At 47.7% G+C, this 16,468-nt stretch overlaps 1 protein-coding gene across 2 annotated transcripts; it reads right to left on the bottom strand.

Annotated features, from left to right (window-relative positions):
- Window positions 1-110: 110 nt before the first annotated feature.
- Window positions 111-15,850, bottom strand: PDP1 (pyruvate dehydrogenase phosphatase catalytic subunit 1). 2 transcript variants are annotated; one of them, XM_032957535.2, is made up of 4 exons: window positions 15,396-15,850; window positions 12,123-13,220; window positions 9,581-9,733; window positions 111-6,264 (listed from the first exon to the last, which is right to left on the bottom strand). In XM_032957535.2, exons 2-4 carry the CDS (start codon window positions 13,182-13,184, stop codon window positions 5,941-5,943), a joined length of 1,539 nt encoding a protein of 512 aa, XP_032813426.2. In that variant the 5' UTR covers window positions 13,185-13,220; window positions 15,396-15,850; the 3' UTR covers window positions 111-5,940. The 2 variants fall into 2 exon arrangements, with proteins under 2 accessions (XP_032813426.2, XP_032813425.2); XM_032957534.2 differs by having other exon boundaries at window positions 15,407-15,848.
- Window positions 15,851-16,468: the final 618 nt, after the last annotated feature.

Consider the following 16,468-nt stretch of genomic DNA (forward strand, 5'->3'; position numbering starts at 1 on the left):
ACCAAGAATATAACTGGGTCAGTTGGTGTTAGGAAAACATGTTTTTCACCTTCAGCCACTGTCACCTGTACACATTACTCAATTATATTTCATAACTCGTGACAAAGGGGGGTGTTGAAATTCCAACCGCTGTATTACAAAATATCATGACTGCATGGTTTATTGTTTAAACATTTGAGGCTTACAAAACAACCAAGATTCAGATCTCAAATTAAAGAACGTGCGTACAGTGCCGTTAAACCAGACAACAGGCAGCATGTCACTCCCAACCTGAAGGGCATTCAATAGAAATTTCCCAAATCCAAACCACCGCATAAAATCAAATCACCACTTAACCATTGCAGCCTCTGTATGTACATGTGCATTCATATATGCAGGACATGGACATTTTTGGGGGATGTTTTGAACTTGGAAATGGAGCTTTCTTAAACCACAAGATATAATCAATGGATTGTTGTCAACGCAATTTTGATCCACCCTTAAATGTAACATATATACTCAAATTTCAGCACTTGTTCGTCTATCGGCAGCATAGTACATATTTACAGAACTTATATTACACTTATAACACAGCGATGCAAATTAAACTAAATACAACGGTTAAAATAAAGCATAACGTGTCAAGCACAGGCAAATAAAAGTGTTCAATATTTTGTGCTTAAAAGGTGAGGGTTATATTCTTGGTTCTTTCGGTAAAGTCACGTAGAAGGGAAACAAAATAATAAAAATATAAAACGAAATTATCACGACGTTTCGACTGCAACACAAGCAATCATCAGATGTGAAAACCACAAGAAATTTTGAAATGTTCAAATTTTGAAATGTTCAAATTTTCTTGTGGTTTTCACATCTGATGATGATTGCTTGTGTTGCAGTCGAAACGTGAGAATTTTGTTACATATTTGTATTATTTTATTGTTTACCTTCTACGTGACTTTACCGAAAGAACCAAGAATATGAATCCCTGCAGTCACGAAAGCTTTAAATCAAAAGGTGAGGGTTTTGATTTAAAGCTTTCGTGACTGCAGTAATTCATATTCTTAGTTTTTTCGGTAAAGTCACGTTGAAGGGAAACAACAAAATAATAATATATATATAAAACAATAAAAATTCTCACGACGTTTCGACCATAACTCAAACGGTCGTCTTCAGGTGTGTTGGTTTGCATAAATTTATTTTTAAACGGCGCATTTATTTAAAAAAAAACGTTAGCGCCACGTGCAGCAATTTGGCAGTTTATTTAGGACTAGTCCATCTATATTCTGAAAAGAGGAGGGGGGAGACGAAATTTTATAATGTATGCTGTCTGAAAGCCACTAAGCGTGAACAATCAAGACCTGAAATGGTTCAGGTCATGTAAGCCATCTGGCTTCCATGAGAGATTCGTTCATGAGGCTATCCACATATACAAGCACAGAGACAATTTCAACGGAGAAGATGGATTCTATCTTAGCAATCATTGGAAAGATTTGATAAACCATTTCAGGTCTTAATTGATTGTTCACGCTTAGTGGCTTTCAGACAGCATACATTATAAAATTTCGTCTCCCCCCTCCTCTTTTCAGAATATAGATGGACTAGTCCTAAATAAACTGCCAAATCGCTGCGCGTGGCGCTAACGGTTTTTTATAATAAATAAATAAATGCGCCGTTTAAAAATAAATTTATGCAAACCAACACACCTCAAGACGACCGTTTGAGTTATGGTCGAAACGTCGTGAGAATTTTTTATTGTTTTATATATTTTTTATTATTTTGTTGTTTCCCTTCAACGTGACTTTACCGAAAAAACTAAGAATAAGGTGAGGGTTATTTAAATACACTTTAAAATATATATTTTTGTGATACTGCTTAAGTCTCTGTTTTCCTTGCACTAAGTTTTGGCTTGTGGGCAGTTTAGCTTCACAGGGTCCATTACGTAAATACTGGAGCATCTGACCAAGAGTTAAATTTCGTGAGATTTCAACTTGGACCCAGCAGCATGCCTTCAGCTGGATGGGAAGTGAGCAAACATATCTCGCAATTCTTAACCAACGTCAACATTTCCAAATTACAGCATTTACTTATACAATGTTATATATACAGTATATATAAAAATGGCTTTCCGTCTGCTTCGACCATGATAAATAATCACCACATGCAGATTGAGAGGTTGATGTCGCAAAGTAGACCGATATAACCCACTGATGCCATAAGTATTTTTTTGTAAAAAAAAAAGTTGATTACCAAGTAAGAAAGAGCACAAAAGATGGACCGGCTGAGTGTACGAGCTATAATTATTCATTGCTATTGTATTCCTGCGTATGGCAATATGTTCAGGAGCTAAATGCCAATGTCGAGGTCTGCTAGCCACGAAGAGGGCTTTGGGAGAAGTTTTGCTATTCTGCCATCGAAGGAGTGCAGACCACAGCGGTTTACTATGTTGTCCATAGTTTGGGTTGCATGGCCAGTCACTGTGCGGCTTGTCTTTAAATTTTCCATTTATGAAGATGTGCATTGGCCTGTTAATGTTCCGATGCAGGAGACTAGCCTCATGGCCCACCTAATACGTGATTGCGTCACCTTAAACACGACTAATTAGGTCATCCAGGTGAAATGGACGTTAATGAATCAGCAATTTAATTTGAGCAGACTGGTTTTACTGCGTTTTGAATTGTAAACGATGCAGTGTTGGGAGTCTGGGAGAATTACTCCAACGGAACTCGTGGTCTTCCAAAAGCGAGTCGAGTGGCCTGACCGCAGCGCCACTGGGATGGATTTTATAGACAAGCAAGTTTGTCAACCTACAGTACTTGGGGCTGCGCTTATCGAATGTGGGCAACACTTTCAACCAATTAGCAGTGGGAGTAACAGTCGCTGTGGGTCTCCCAATGAGTAGGGCAGTGACGCAATGGTTAACACACCGCATGATTAACCCATAGACCTGAGTTTGATGGTCGGCGATGGCTAACGTCAGAGGCGAGTGGTATCTGGAACCAGTCGTTTGCCTCCCACCTATGACTTCCATGATGTACACGGCGTGGAGAAGCCTTCGTCAACACTGTATTCAGAAAGGGCTCTCCATTCGTATTTCTGGAACATCCCAAGCTATTCATCTTCATTGAAATAAGTAACTGGGCTACCTTTCAGTGTGGACATACATGAACAATTGTCAAGCTTCAATGCCAATACAAAGCCTTGTATACAATACACCCAGGTTATTTGGCACCTATACATTGGTTGTTCGTGTTCAGTTGCCAAACTGTTGACAGTCTCCTCTGCCTGTGGTGCTTGAATCGCCTTTCCAAGACTAAAAGCGTATGCTGATATTTTAAGCACTTTGGCACCCTGGGGCAAGGAGCTTACGGAAGGGTTGGGGTCACTCCCACACATTCCTTATGGCCAAGCACTTTCCAACCACATTCAGCCAAGACACATTCAGCTCCTGTAGGCTCCCCACCACTTGTTTCTGGGCCGATATGCATGCAATACACAGCATTTAATTCATCCAGCTGGGTAGCGCTGTGGTTAGAGCATTGGACTCGCAATTGTAAGTAAGAATTCAAATCCTGGTTGGGGCTCAATCGGGCCCATCATGCTGTGCTCAATGGATTTAGGAGAAGCCTTTTGGGAGGCCAACCCCTGCCCTGAGAATGTGAAATTTACATGACTAGTCTGCGCCAGTAACGGATGCGAGTACCAGCCAGCCCACACCAAGTGGAAAGCCGCAGTAAAATGTACCCAACGAAAGCACAAGTCAAGATTCTCAAGAGGGTCCTGCTTGGGATGTTTGGCAAATTTCTTCCTGTATTTTGCTTGGACGAGGAAACGGAGGTATACACAAAACCCACATCCGAGGCGAGATCACTCCGTCCGCTCAACCTACATGTTGTACTGCCTCCTGCAGGCACCTCATGTCCTATGGATGGGATTACAAAAGTGTGCCATATGCTGGAAAACGGACATAAAATACACCATGGAAAACGTTTACTTGTTTATTGGACTAATTTTGGAAGCAGTACCACGTGGGTCTAATTCCATTCAACACCTGATAGCTGTTTTGGAAATTCCAAACAAATTACTGTGGGAATCAAACCTGAAACTCTATGCAAGTTGGCCCAGTGGTGAAAATTGACGGGGGTATGGTACAGTCGACCCTTCATGAGTAACACAACTTTATATGGCTAAGTGATTAATTACAAACTAGCGACGTTGTTAAAAATCACTCCTACTTTCGAGCGAGCTCGTGATCACTCGCATTAGGGGAATGCAATCCGCTGAGTGGAGCAAATCGAGGAGGTTAGGCTGGAGACGGTCGAATTCAGAGGGAGCGGTGTCACGCGTAGCCTGCCAACATCGATCGCTTGTTCCCGCCGTGACTTGCTGAGGCCTGTGAATTTGGGCTCGCACACCGGCACGGCAAGCGTGGACGACATCTCAACCAAAGTTATCGCCGACGCGAGGCACGCCCAGCATATCAACACGTTCTCATACAAAGTCATTACATTGGCATCACTGTAGCGTTGTGACAAAGAGTGCCTGAAGCCTGCGTCATCATGAACGAAGCTTCAAATTCGTATCGGACATCCTCCCACTGCCCAAGTACAGATATCCACAAGGACTCTGTGTTGAGTTGCATCTTCCTTTAAATCGGTGTCTCGACTCCTCCAGTCCTCGCTGCCCCCACAGCACAGGTTTCCACTACTACCAACAATCAGTATGCTGTAGCTTAATTTGCATATGGACGAGATTTTTTTTTTATAAAACTAAACTTTTTATGATACCGGATAAGGCCCACCGAGCTATACATTTCTTTTTCAGAAGCGACCTTGTGACAAATGACAGCTCAACGAAGTGGCTTATCGCGTGCAAATTTATAGCAGCCAAAAACTCTTAAGCGCACGTTTGTTTCTAAATGTGGAGGGGGGAAACCGGAGGACTCGGAGAAAAATCCATGCGACCACGGTGAAAGGCACGCAAACTCTAAATATACAGCAGGCATCAGGGTCAGGATCGAACCCACGACCTCCTGTATACCAGGCCACCCCTGTGTCGCCACCACGACACAGGGGTGGCCCACAGGAGAGGGTTGTCACAATGGCTGGAGTTGACAAACTTTGGCTTAAAACACCATTTCTACCCCTCATTGAGAAATAAAAAATAAAACAATACAGCGCATTACTTCTCGTCAGCTTAGAGGTTTGGCTGCTTTTCAGACCCACGATAATGTTATTATGAATGTGTTGTCGCGACACAGCTGGAAGTTATAAATGCAATTGCACTGAATCGACTGGCCGTCCCACAAAGACAAGTTTCGTGTTTTGCCGCTCGATGCTTTGCTCCATGCGTCACACGCCACATCTGGTACAGTGTAAAGTTTTTTTATCTTGGATGCGTAACGGGCAGTTGCTTTTTCTGGTTGGAAAACATTGCTGGACAGTATGCACATGCGCACACACACGCGGATGCATGCAGAGTTTTGGTAAAGCTTTCAGATTCAACTTGCATTCATCAGTTCAAGTAACTTGTTGGTTGCACTGCCATACAAGCCTTGGGGCTTTGTGCTTGGCAACTGTGATATAAAGTAGTGGCGAATTAACACGCTTTGTTGCTCGATTGACATCCAAATATGGATATTTTCCAAGAGCGGGGTTAGCCACCGTGTAACTCACACCGACTCACAATTGGTTTCATCACCTCTACTTCACCGCCTGCAATCCATCACTTCCACTCCATCACCATTTTAACTTCATCACTGCTCTATTGCCAAAACCATCAACCACCCCTTCATCATCTCCTCCCTCTCCTCACTCATCACCTCGTCATTACAACATTCATCACCACCACCAACTGCTCTGAGCAACCCCTTTCGTCATCACTGCCATCACAAGCCTGAAATCACGGCCATCGCCTTCCCACCACCACCACCGTCATCACACCTCCGCTTCGTCGCAGCTGCCATCACCGGTGCTCGCCGTCTAAAACGCTGGGGTTGAAGACGACCACGGTGACGGTGATGTCGTCGCGGTACATGCGCGCCAGCTCCTCGGGCAGGCCCAGCATTTCGGCGACGCGCTCCTCGCACACGCGACCCGACTCGTCGCGCCCCACCGCACGCCGCACCAGCGCCGTCGCCGCGTTGCGGTCGGCGCTCGGCGAGGTGTCCGGCGACGTCGTCGTCGTCGTCCCTCCACCCGGCGTCGCTCGTTGCCGCTGCCGCTGCTGCAGCAGCAGGCGGCCGTGCATCTCGCCCAGACGCACGACGGAGCCGCCCTCGCGCCGCTCCTGCCGTCGTCGTTCAAGCAGACGGAGAAAACGATAGGCGGACGTCTCCTATGCGGCGCATCCGGACCGTCGCATCATTCGCCCTGACCAATTAACCCGCCCACACTCAGTGCAGTATTTGTGTAAGCAACTTAATTTTTTTTTTAAAGATGATAATCACTTGTGTGTAAAGCACAGTGAATATTCCCCCGTATTTAAAGCAGTTTGTGCTTTATTTTATATGTGCATGACGGTGTAACTGTCATTAGCTATGAGATGTTCACATACCCACCTATACCTGTCAACCGGATCTCTTGCATAGGGCAACTTCAGAGCTATGTGTTTTTTTTAAGTGATGGCAGAAAAGATCAAACAACAGACGGGAGCCTGGGGTAGCGCAAGCGACCCAAACGTGCGTAAGACCTTGTTAAAAACGTTTACTAAAATTACGGTCCCTTCCCTCCACGAGTGCTTCGGGTGCAAAGTTCCAAGTGTGCCGCAGTATTTTTGGAATTGTAGGAAAGAATAACTTCACTGTTCGCAAGCTAGAACAGATGATCCAGCCCTGACCTCCGTTCTCCATTGGTCGTGACACAGTCAAGCTAGAACTAAAAGCTAAACTATTTTTATTTTACCAGGTAAGGCCCGCTGAGATATTAGCTCTTTTTCAGAAGTGACCTTGCCACAAATGATAGTTCAACAAAGTGCCTTATCATGTGAACATTTATAACAGCCAAATACTCTAAACGCATGTTTCTAAATGCGTTTAACGGGCAAACCCGGAGGACCTGGAGAAAAATCCATATGACCACAGGGAGAGAGACATGCAAACTCCAATATATAGGCATCAGGGTCGAAGCCACGACCTCCTGTATAGCAGTCGAGGTAGTAAACATCTCGCCACCGTGGCGCCCAGCAGTCGGCCCCCAACCCCGGCCCTCTCAACTACGTTGATTGCGCACGAACAGTTGGGCAAACGGTTGCTATGAGCGACGTGTGTGCGAGCCATGGTACATTGTATTATAGTGCAGGTGCACGTGCGTGTGTTTCAAAGTTTACAATTGTAGTAGCCTCCAATTTTTAGAAAAGGTTTCTCAGCCTAAACGGTGGGTCAGTGATCCAAACCTGGGGTCCACAGCCAGAACGCTAAAGGGCCCACCGATTTTGTTTTGGTTCTGTGGTGAAGATCAAGCGAGATCCCAAAGTGTGCCACACAGTGACAGGGATTGTGAGAAGCACTGCCGCTACACAACCGCAGGGAAAGGGGGAGGAGGGCGTTAGCCCACGGAGATGAAACGTCACGGCGAGAAATGAGCTGTGCGGGACATACCGCGGGTGTTGCCGAAAAGTGAACTCGCACGTAAAATTATGACAAAAACACACTTCTACGGGGAAGTTACCTTTACAATTCTGTCCTAAACGTATTGCCCTGTGTTGTCTGTTCTTCGAAGTGCTTCAATGTGCTTCGTTTTTTGTTTAATGTGCTTCTGTTTTTTGTTTACCGTGGTTTTGTGTTTGTCTCTATGCTTCCGTCTGTTTCCGCCCACGCCCTTGTGCCCCTTGCTTTCTTCGGCCCCTCCCCACCACCTCTGCTGCTTATTTAAGCCTCTGTCTGTTCATCCCTCCGGCCCCTTTTCCTTGCTTCTCTGTCCGTCTTTCCTCTTCTTGCCTCTTGGTGTCCCTGTATAAAGTATTTCTGCTACCTTGTACCTCGTATTTGTTCACTCTGTCTATGCTGGTGAGTTCAACCCAGAGGATGAACACGAAATTTAGCAGTCTTCTGAAATTCGTGGTCCGCCAGGCAAGTGTCTAACTGTGTTGTTGGCCCGACTGGTTTTGCATCGCGTAATTTTTTCTTAGGTTTGTTGAATTCTCGTCTCTCATCTTCTTGTTGTATTTACCTCCGTGCAGTTTAACGCTCTCTATGTGTTGCGTTGATGTCACCCTATGTGCTCCCTCGCCATTTGTTTTTTACACCTGATGAAGATCGCTTGTGTTGCGGTCGAAACGTCGCGATTTATTTTAATATAATTTTATTGTATTTCTACATACGTGACTTTACCAAAAAAAAACAATGAGTGAACAAAAACAATAGTTTTTATTTACACCATCGCTGAGAGGAAACTAAACTTCACACTTTGGCAAACTGGGATTCTCCAGGTTTATAGTCAGCAATTGGGTGAATATGCACATTGACGCAAGTGCAACGAGTTCTTCGCATTGTGCGACTCGCTGAAGCGCAAGGAGTTATCATCGTGCGGACTTCCCATTCAGCCGGTTGAGCAATTTACCAAAAGTGCCTGCGATTTAACCCGTTGAGAATTAGGAGCGCGAAAACGAATCGGCCAATGAAGATCAATGGCCAGCACAGCAGAGAGAACGGGGCTGGAATGGCACGGATCCGTTTTCTCGTGACCACGGAGCATCACAAAGATTTTCCTGCCTAAACAATTGCCATTATTGTAGATGTCAACCGTGCAAGAGTTGTGGGATCTGGATTGAAAACTAATTTCTTAAGAACTGCTTTTGTGTTTAGTTCGTTGTCTTTCCCCCGCACCTCTGATTAGCACGATTATCTACGTACAGTGCGAAAGGAGTTCAACATACATATGTACAGCAGGAAGGTGAAGTATCATCAGTTTGTATTGCCTCGATATGCTCTTCACTTTGATCATTCTCTTATTTAAAAGAATATCGTATGCCCGTCAGTTACAGCACTTGAGTATTTTTTAGCTTTACAATCAAGCAAGGGCTCATTATACCAGCAAGAACCGGATAGCAGGTATTCATGTTGACCTATGCAAAAATTATGACCTACTTTAAAAAAAAAGTAACTGAAAACGTCCACCGTACCATGTTAATCATGGTAGAATTACGCTTTATGTAAATATTGACTGGGCAGTCGAGGATGAAGCCGAGAGGCTTCAAGTTATTTGTGCTGCCATCTTTTATAAACAATTCTAGGTTGGAAAAAAAACTATCCCAAGGACGTGCTGATACCAGCATATTATAGATAAGTGCTGCTATGAGGCGATACTATACAATATGATCAAGGTCGACTACCCAAACATGCGTAGAAAATATATCGTTATTACCTTAGCAAATATTTTAAACATATTTATTCCCTGAGAAAATCTGAAAAAAAAAATGATACCGCGCCAAAACCTAATGAATACGGGACATTCAGCACGGCAACCTCGGTCAAGACCGGCGCTTGATCCGAGCAATCGTTGGCGTGCGTGCGCGTTGGTTCAGCGACCACTGTCGGCCATGGCGGTCTCCCCCCCCTGCCCCCCACGCCCCCCCCACCGTCAACGGAGAGGTGGCCTGCACCCACCTGCTGGTGCCTCTGCGCCACGGCGCCGCCCTCTGTAGCCTCCAGGTAGTCCCCGACGGTCCGCACGACGTCATCCATGTCCAGCATCTCCCACAGCCCGTCCGTCGCCAGCACCAAGAAGCGGTCGCCTGGGCCCAGCCGATGCCTTGACACCTGTACCAAGCGCGTGCACATCGCAGTCCCCCGTACGGCTGTTAAGGACTGTTTGCGCAAGTGCCGTTAGCGAGCCGGTGTGGTGTGCAAGCAGGTTATGTGGCCAGCACGATGCCACACCGCCATCATTCCCCCAGTGCTGATGTTTACTTACACACTGCACCAGGTACTCATTTAAGGATAGGGTAGGCCGAGGACAAATTTATATAACTCTACTTTTTATTTGCCGTGGCCAGGAATTGAACTTCGATCACCATGCTCATAGTACCGTGTGTTTATAACTACGTCACCGCTCCCCATACACATAAAGACACGCAAACACATGCACACAAAGACAAAGATCCCCCGTGTAGCCTTAACAGACTGTAGGGGCAAGTGCTGTTAGCGAGCACCTATGAAGGCCGGAACGGTACACGAGGGGGTGGGTGGCCAGCACCACGCCCGACCGCCTTTGTCTCCCTAGTGGCGATGTTTACACACCGCACCAGGTACTCATTTGAGGCTGAGTCGACCTAGGGGTCGCCCGGGACCGGTTCAGATAATCGTCACTGGTGTTGGCCGTGAGCGGCAATCGAACCCGGGTCACCAGGTTCATAGCGCAGCGTAGCGCTAACCGCTACACTATCGCTCCCCCACATGCACACGCACATGTAGACACATACAAACACGAGAAAACGTTTTCAGAAGCAGCCGTATAGACTGTGAGGGCAAGTGTTGTTAATGAGCAGCTGTTAAGGCCGGAACAATGCACGGTGGAGTGGTATGGCGCACACCACGCCCGGGTAGCATTGTTCCCCAGTGCTCGTGTTCATACATCAATGGGATTTCCAGGACAAGTTCAGATATAATTTTCCACTTGTGTAAGTAAGGCAAAGGATTAAAATTGACATTAGGTCGGCTTAATTGTTGTGCAGTACAAGAACCACTGCACCACTGCATGTGAATTCAATTCCTGGCCAGGTTTGATTCAGTCCATCACCATCATCTTTCTGAGGTGAATAACATTTTTTACACCTTTTGTGTAATCATTGTTGACAGCACGTGCAGTTTTTAAGCGTGTTAATAGTTCCGCTCAGTGTATAATGATTTACCGTTTACCGAATTGCTGCTTACAACAATGATCTCATCATCCGCTGTGTTAGCCCCCCCTACCCCCCTACACACACACACAAACAATAATTATGTTTTTACTGCTTAATTTACATGTTTTGCATCACCCAGGTTTGTGTTTTGTACGGCCCATTGCTCACCCTCATTACCCAAGATAAATTAGAGTTGTATATTGCTTGCATTGCCTTTGTTAAAAACAGCATTATAATTGTGTATATGACTTAAACCTGCATGTGCGCCCTGTATCGCAATATGGCCTTGAGCTTGCCTCGAAAAGATCACCCTGAATGCATCAAATCTTGCCAGAAGCAGAATCAGACTCTTTATATATCCTGGAGGAATCGGATGAGCCCAGGCAAAGCAGGATTTTAACCTGGTTAGGTACTGCCTAGGTGTATACCAGTTGCTCTAGTCCTGGGCTGCGAGATGGCCAGATTGATCTGTTAGATGCAGTGTTAATTTAGTCAGCAACTGTTTTACTCGTCTTAATCAAGACGGATGAAAACCTGTGGAATGTTTGTCGAGTCTTTATCTGTGGATTCATGCCGTCATTCTTAGTCTAATAGACTCAAGCAGAGAAAATGTTTATTCTACTCTTAGTTATTCAATGTTGGTGCAGGGTCATGCAATTTCCCCAGCCCCCAATATCAGGTTAGCCAATCAGTGATCTCAATAAATATATACCAAATTATTATGAATTAACTTACTCAGCACCACTGCCGTCCTTAATAATGTTACGAAATTATCTTCAGCCTGCATATCCAATAATGCTTTCTCATTTTAGTTGGTCATGATTTAGTAGTCCACTCATTGTCATAGTTGACCAAAATTAAATAAATACTCATACTTAACCAATATTTCTGCCACTTATTTCATGAACAAAATAAACACTGATAAGCTGCTTCCTGCTAGCACATCCAGCCGGCCCCACACAATCCCACAGACTCTCTCTCGGTACTGCCGGCGGTGAATATTTGAACCAGTCTCGGGCCTCCCCTAGGTCGACTCAGACTCAAAGGAATACTTCGTGCAGTGTAAGCATTGCTGGGGGGGGAAAAACACAGTGAGGCATTGTGTTGGCCACAACCCTCTCGTGTACCATTCTGGCCTTCATAGGTGCTACTCGCGAACAGCACTTGCCCCAACAGTCCATTAAGGCTATACGGGGGATGATCGTTAATCTTTGGTGGTAGCGGCGACCGTATTGGTATTAGTGGAGGCGGTGGCCACGGCCGGCAGCTACAGTGCCGATGCCGTCCGCAGTCCCGACGTCTCCCACCTCGGGCCGGGCGTTGAGGTACGGCGGGGAGTGGTAGTCCTGCGGGAAGAAGTCACGGTGCCCGATGCCTTCGACGAGGTCGGCGCCCGACTCCAGCACGCGGCGCTGCAGCTCCTGGCTCCACTTGAACTTGACGTCGCCGAAAGCTCGAAGCGGTGCGAGGGCGCCAAGCAGCCGGCCATGCCGCAACACCGTGCGCCGCTCGCTCTCCGGGTGCTCGGCGTGCAGGCGCGCCACCTCCGCGGGGTTCTCTGCACAGTGGTCGCGCGACAGCGGCACCGCCTCCCAGCCGGCTCCGGCGCGGCGGCCCAGCACGGCGCGGCTGTCGCCCACGTTGGCCACGTGCAGCTCGCCGTCGCACACGAGCGCCACGCACGCCGTCGCGCCCGAGAACGCCGAGCGCAGCGCCAGCGCGGTCAGGCAGCGGCTGGGCGTGCCCGCCTGGGCCTCCAGCGACAGGTCCGAGTCGAGCCGCGCGAACGCCCCCGCCAGCGCGTCGGCCACGTCGGGCTGCGTGCCGTCGTCCAGGTCTATCAGCTCCTGCCAGTAGGTACGCAGGCTCTGGAAGTACAGCGCCGCGCTCTCGCGGTTAACGTAGTCGTACGGGTGCTTGTGCCACAGCAGCACGGGCGGCACCGAGCGCCTCGCTTCCACCGCGTCTTCGATGTGCCGCAGTGTCGCCGTCGGCAGCAGCGCCATCGCCACGTAGTAGAAGAGGCGCTCGCTTAGGGCCTGCGCGCACGCGGGCCCAGCGTGCCCGTCAAACACGCCCAGCAGCATTCCGCCCGACTGCAGGCACGTGGCGGCCGCACGCCGGTCCTCGATGGGCGAGTTGGACGGCAGCTGGTTGCTCTCGAAGCCCATGACGACGCTCACGTTCTTGCCGTCGAACTCGGGCACCGTGTAGCTGTACTCGCTCGCGCGCAGGATGCTGTCCACGTGCTCGCGGCTCAGGCGATGGGCGGCACGCGTGCTCCTGCCGCGGTGCAGCTGAGCTCCGCCGGGAGACCCAGTGACGGGAGCCGCGAGGAGAGAGGTGGTTGTGCGGAGAAGCAGCCTCATGGCTGGCGGTGGACGGCTTGCGTTGGTAGAGATCACCTGGGTAAAGAGGACAAGAGTGAAATCTAACGTGTACGCGCATCACCATGGTCAGAGGGACGAGTGCCGCGCGTTCACTTGAACAGGGGCACAACTCATCGTATTGCAATGTCGAAGCAAAGGTCAATTAGTTGGTTACAACAAGCAATGAATGTTCCAGTCGTGAACACACAACACACAGAATATGCATATGTATTTATATCAAACTACTCTGCATTACCAAATCACTGTGGAGTAGTGCTCATATCCATTGGCAACCCTCATCTCACAAAGGACATTCCACATTCACATGGCACAAGCCAGTAGTGTCTGCATAGGACACCCACAGATGGCTTCAAATAAAGTGGTTGTCATTATACGGCTTCAGGAGTGAAAAAAAAATGATGATCAAGCTAAATCCCAACTGGGACTTTGAACTCCTAACCCTTACAAATGGCAATTACAATTCCACCTGGCCAGATATATTCTAAATACACTTTACACTGTACCGGCTACATATCAACTGACTGCAATAATATCTTTCTCGTTGAAGAAGCTAGAGGTTTTTTTTGTTTGTTACAATAGCAGAGGGGCCTCCGGACCGAGCTTGAATGTCTGGGCTTCATCCAGATCTGGTCGGGTCCAAGAGCCAGTGCGTTATCAGAGTGGGTGAGACAGGTGAGGGGCGATAAAGCGTGCCAGGGCAAACCCAAGTGACCCTGCATCGTTGCCAATTCTTGTTTTACGAAATGGCCATAAATAATGACAGTAATTATGTCAATCTCGGGACTGCACTGATATATCATAAGGGGAGGAATTCTATATTACAAAGGGCACATTTTGCAATGTTCCCGTGCAAATGAATGCCAGCCTTTGTGGGCAATTCAAATGCTGTTTATAATTTCCTTTAAAATCCACACTGAAATCACACTTTTCGCACAAAACGGCAAACCAAAAGGCAGCTTTTTTGGTCAATCCACTGCTGGATGAGGGCCTCCCCACACCGTGCACAAAGCGGTGGAGAGGGGGGGGGGAGCTTATTTAACCATACTTCACCAGTCTGGTCAGTGCGGGACGGTGAAGGCAGGAGGGAGCGACAGACGTTGCAACATAGTGCACTAACAGCCATGTATTTGTCGACATTTCACCCTCCGTTCGGAAAAAAATTCCGTAGCAACCTACAACACCTGATAGGCGTGGTGGGTCACGCATCCAACCAAACACGTTTCTGGGCAACTGAAACCCAACACGGTTGGAATATCTCTCTCTCTCGAGAGAGAGAGAGAGATAGTGTGCATGGTCAATGCTCAAAGACGCGGCCTCGTGTTATGGGACACAAACGTGAAATTGTGATAGCAACTTCGCACCTCCGCATTAGCACGGTTCGGCTACGTACGGTGCGAAAGAAGTTCAACGTGCATTGTGTAGCCGCGGCTTGCGGCGGAGTTATTAGCCGATTTCTACCCTCTTGCGTTGCGCAAGTTGCATCTTACACATCTATTGACCTTGGGAGTTCGGTAAAGCTGTAAAAAAATGTAATTATTGTTCACATTACAATATGCACAAGGACAAGCCTTTTGTCAATCCACCGCTGGATCAGTGAGGGCCATGGGGGGGGTTATCTGACCATACCATACGGGTTGGTGACGGCGGGCAGCACAGATGCGGGAGCATGGAAGAACAGCACAACGATTAATGTGGCTGCGCTACCCTCTGCTGCCCTACATGTGCGCCACATGAAGTAAACGTGGTACAAGTATCGTGCTGCCGCTTTAACATACATTCCCAGAATGATTGTGGAGCCACATATATACCCCGGGGTCAAGTGGGTACGACCAATGGGGGTGTGGAACGTACATCACGAGCAAGGAGTCACCAATTGAAGACACGACTCAAGAAAAAAACACACAATTGTCCTTGTGCATATTGTAATGTCGACGAAACTTTTGTCTTTCAGAGCTTGGCCTATGCAATGCAAATGTTAACAATGGCCGCGACTTTAAAATGTGATGTGAAGCACAGTACGTACACGTAGTGTATGTGTGTGTACATATACACAACGATGAAATTTCGTGAGCAATTTCCAACCAGCGAGGCTTACCGCACTGCATCCAAAAACTCCGCATGCAAATTTAATTGCAGTAAAACATTGCATGACAGCACGCGTTCGCAGACTCGCCTCACTCACTCACTCACCGCTCACTCACCCACGAATAGTCCACGCGGACCGGGCGCGCACAAACAGCAGCGGGGAGCACGCGACGAGCAGGGGGGACGGGCCAGCGGTAACCACGGCAAAGTTATCGCTCACGAGCTGCACCCCTGCGCGGGAGGTTAGGCGGCCCTTACAAACAGCACCCCCCTCGCTACAGACCGCCGCCACCGCCGCCTTCCCGCGTTGTGGTACGAGCGCTCGCGCGCGCAAACCACAACGCGGCCCCTTAAATAAGCACGCGGCTCGTGAGGCAATCACGCCGCGTCGCGTTGACGTCATCGCGCACGCCGCGTTGACGTCACGGCAACGCGATCGTGTGGTAAAAAAATCGCCTCGCGTGTTGCGGCGACGTCGCGGCGCGTGTTGCCAACAAGTCGCCTCGCGTGTTGCGGTGACGTCACGGCGCGTGTTGCGAACATGTCGTCCGCGTGTTGCGGTGACGTCACGGCGCGTGTTGCGAACATGTCGCATCCCGTGTTGCGGTGACGTCACGGCGCGTGTTGCGGACAAGTCTTCCGCATGTTGCGGTGACGTCACGGCGCGTGTCGAGGGGCGATGTCTTCCGCCCGCGCTGTTTACATTGCGACGTGACGTCATCGCGGCTACGCGTTTGTTTAACCGACAGCGCTTTTCGATGAAGTAATTAGGTAATTTACGTACCGATAAAGAAGGGCCATTAGCCGAAACGTCGCTTGTTTACATCTTTTTTTACCCTTTTCCCTTGTAAACGAACGTGTTGTTTTTGATTACGCAATGACTAGTTTGTATTGGCACGTGTTGTCTGACGTCATGACGTGACATTCCTGTTTAATTAACGAGCCCTGTAATATTCTTGGTTCTTTCGGTAAAGGCACGTAGAAGGGAAACAATAAAAAAATAATAAAAATATAAAACAATAACATTCTGTAATATTCTTGGTTCTTTCGGTAAAGTCACGTAGAAGGGAAACAATAAAAATCATAAAAATATAAAACAATAACATTCTGTAATATTCTTGGTTCTTTCGGTAAAGGCACGTAGAAGGGAAACAATAAAATGATAAAAATATAAAACA

The sequence above is a fragment of the Petromyzon marinus genome, chromosome 20 (assembly GCF_048934315.1).
Source record: "Petromyzon marinus isolate PM22_M1 ecotype Great Lakes invasive population chromosome 20, UKy_Petmar_22M1.pri1.0, whole genome shotgun sequence".
NCBI lineage: Eukaryota > Metazoa > Chordata > Hyperoartia > Petromyzontiformes > Petromyzontidae > Petromyzon > Petromyzon marinus.

Coding starts and splice junctions, on each gene's coding strand:
- PDP1 (XM_032957535.2), bottom strand. CDS start 13,184: ATGAGGCTGCTTCTCCGCACAACCACCTCTCTCCTCGCGGCTCCCGTC. Junction 9,734..12,122: donor ACCTCAACGCCCGGCCCGAG/GTGGGAGACGTC, acceptor CGCTTGGTACAG/GTGTCAAGGCATCGGCTGGG. Junction 6,265..9,580: donor TGGCGCAGAGGCACCAGCAG/GTGGGTGCAGGC, acceptor CGACGACGGCAG/GAGCGGCGCGAGGGCGGCTC.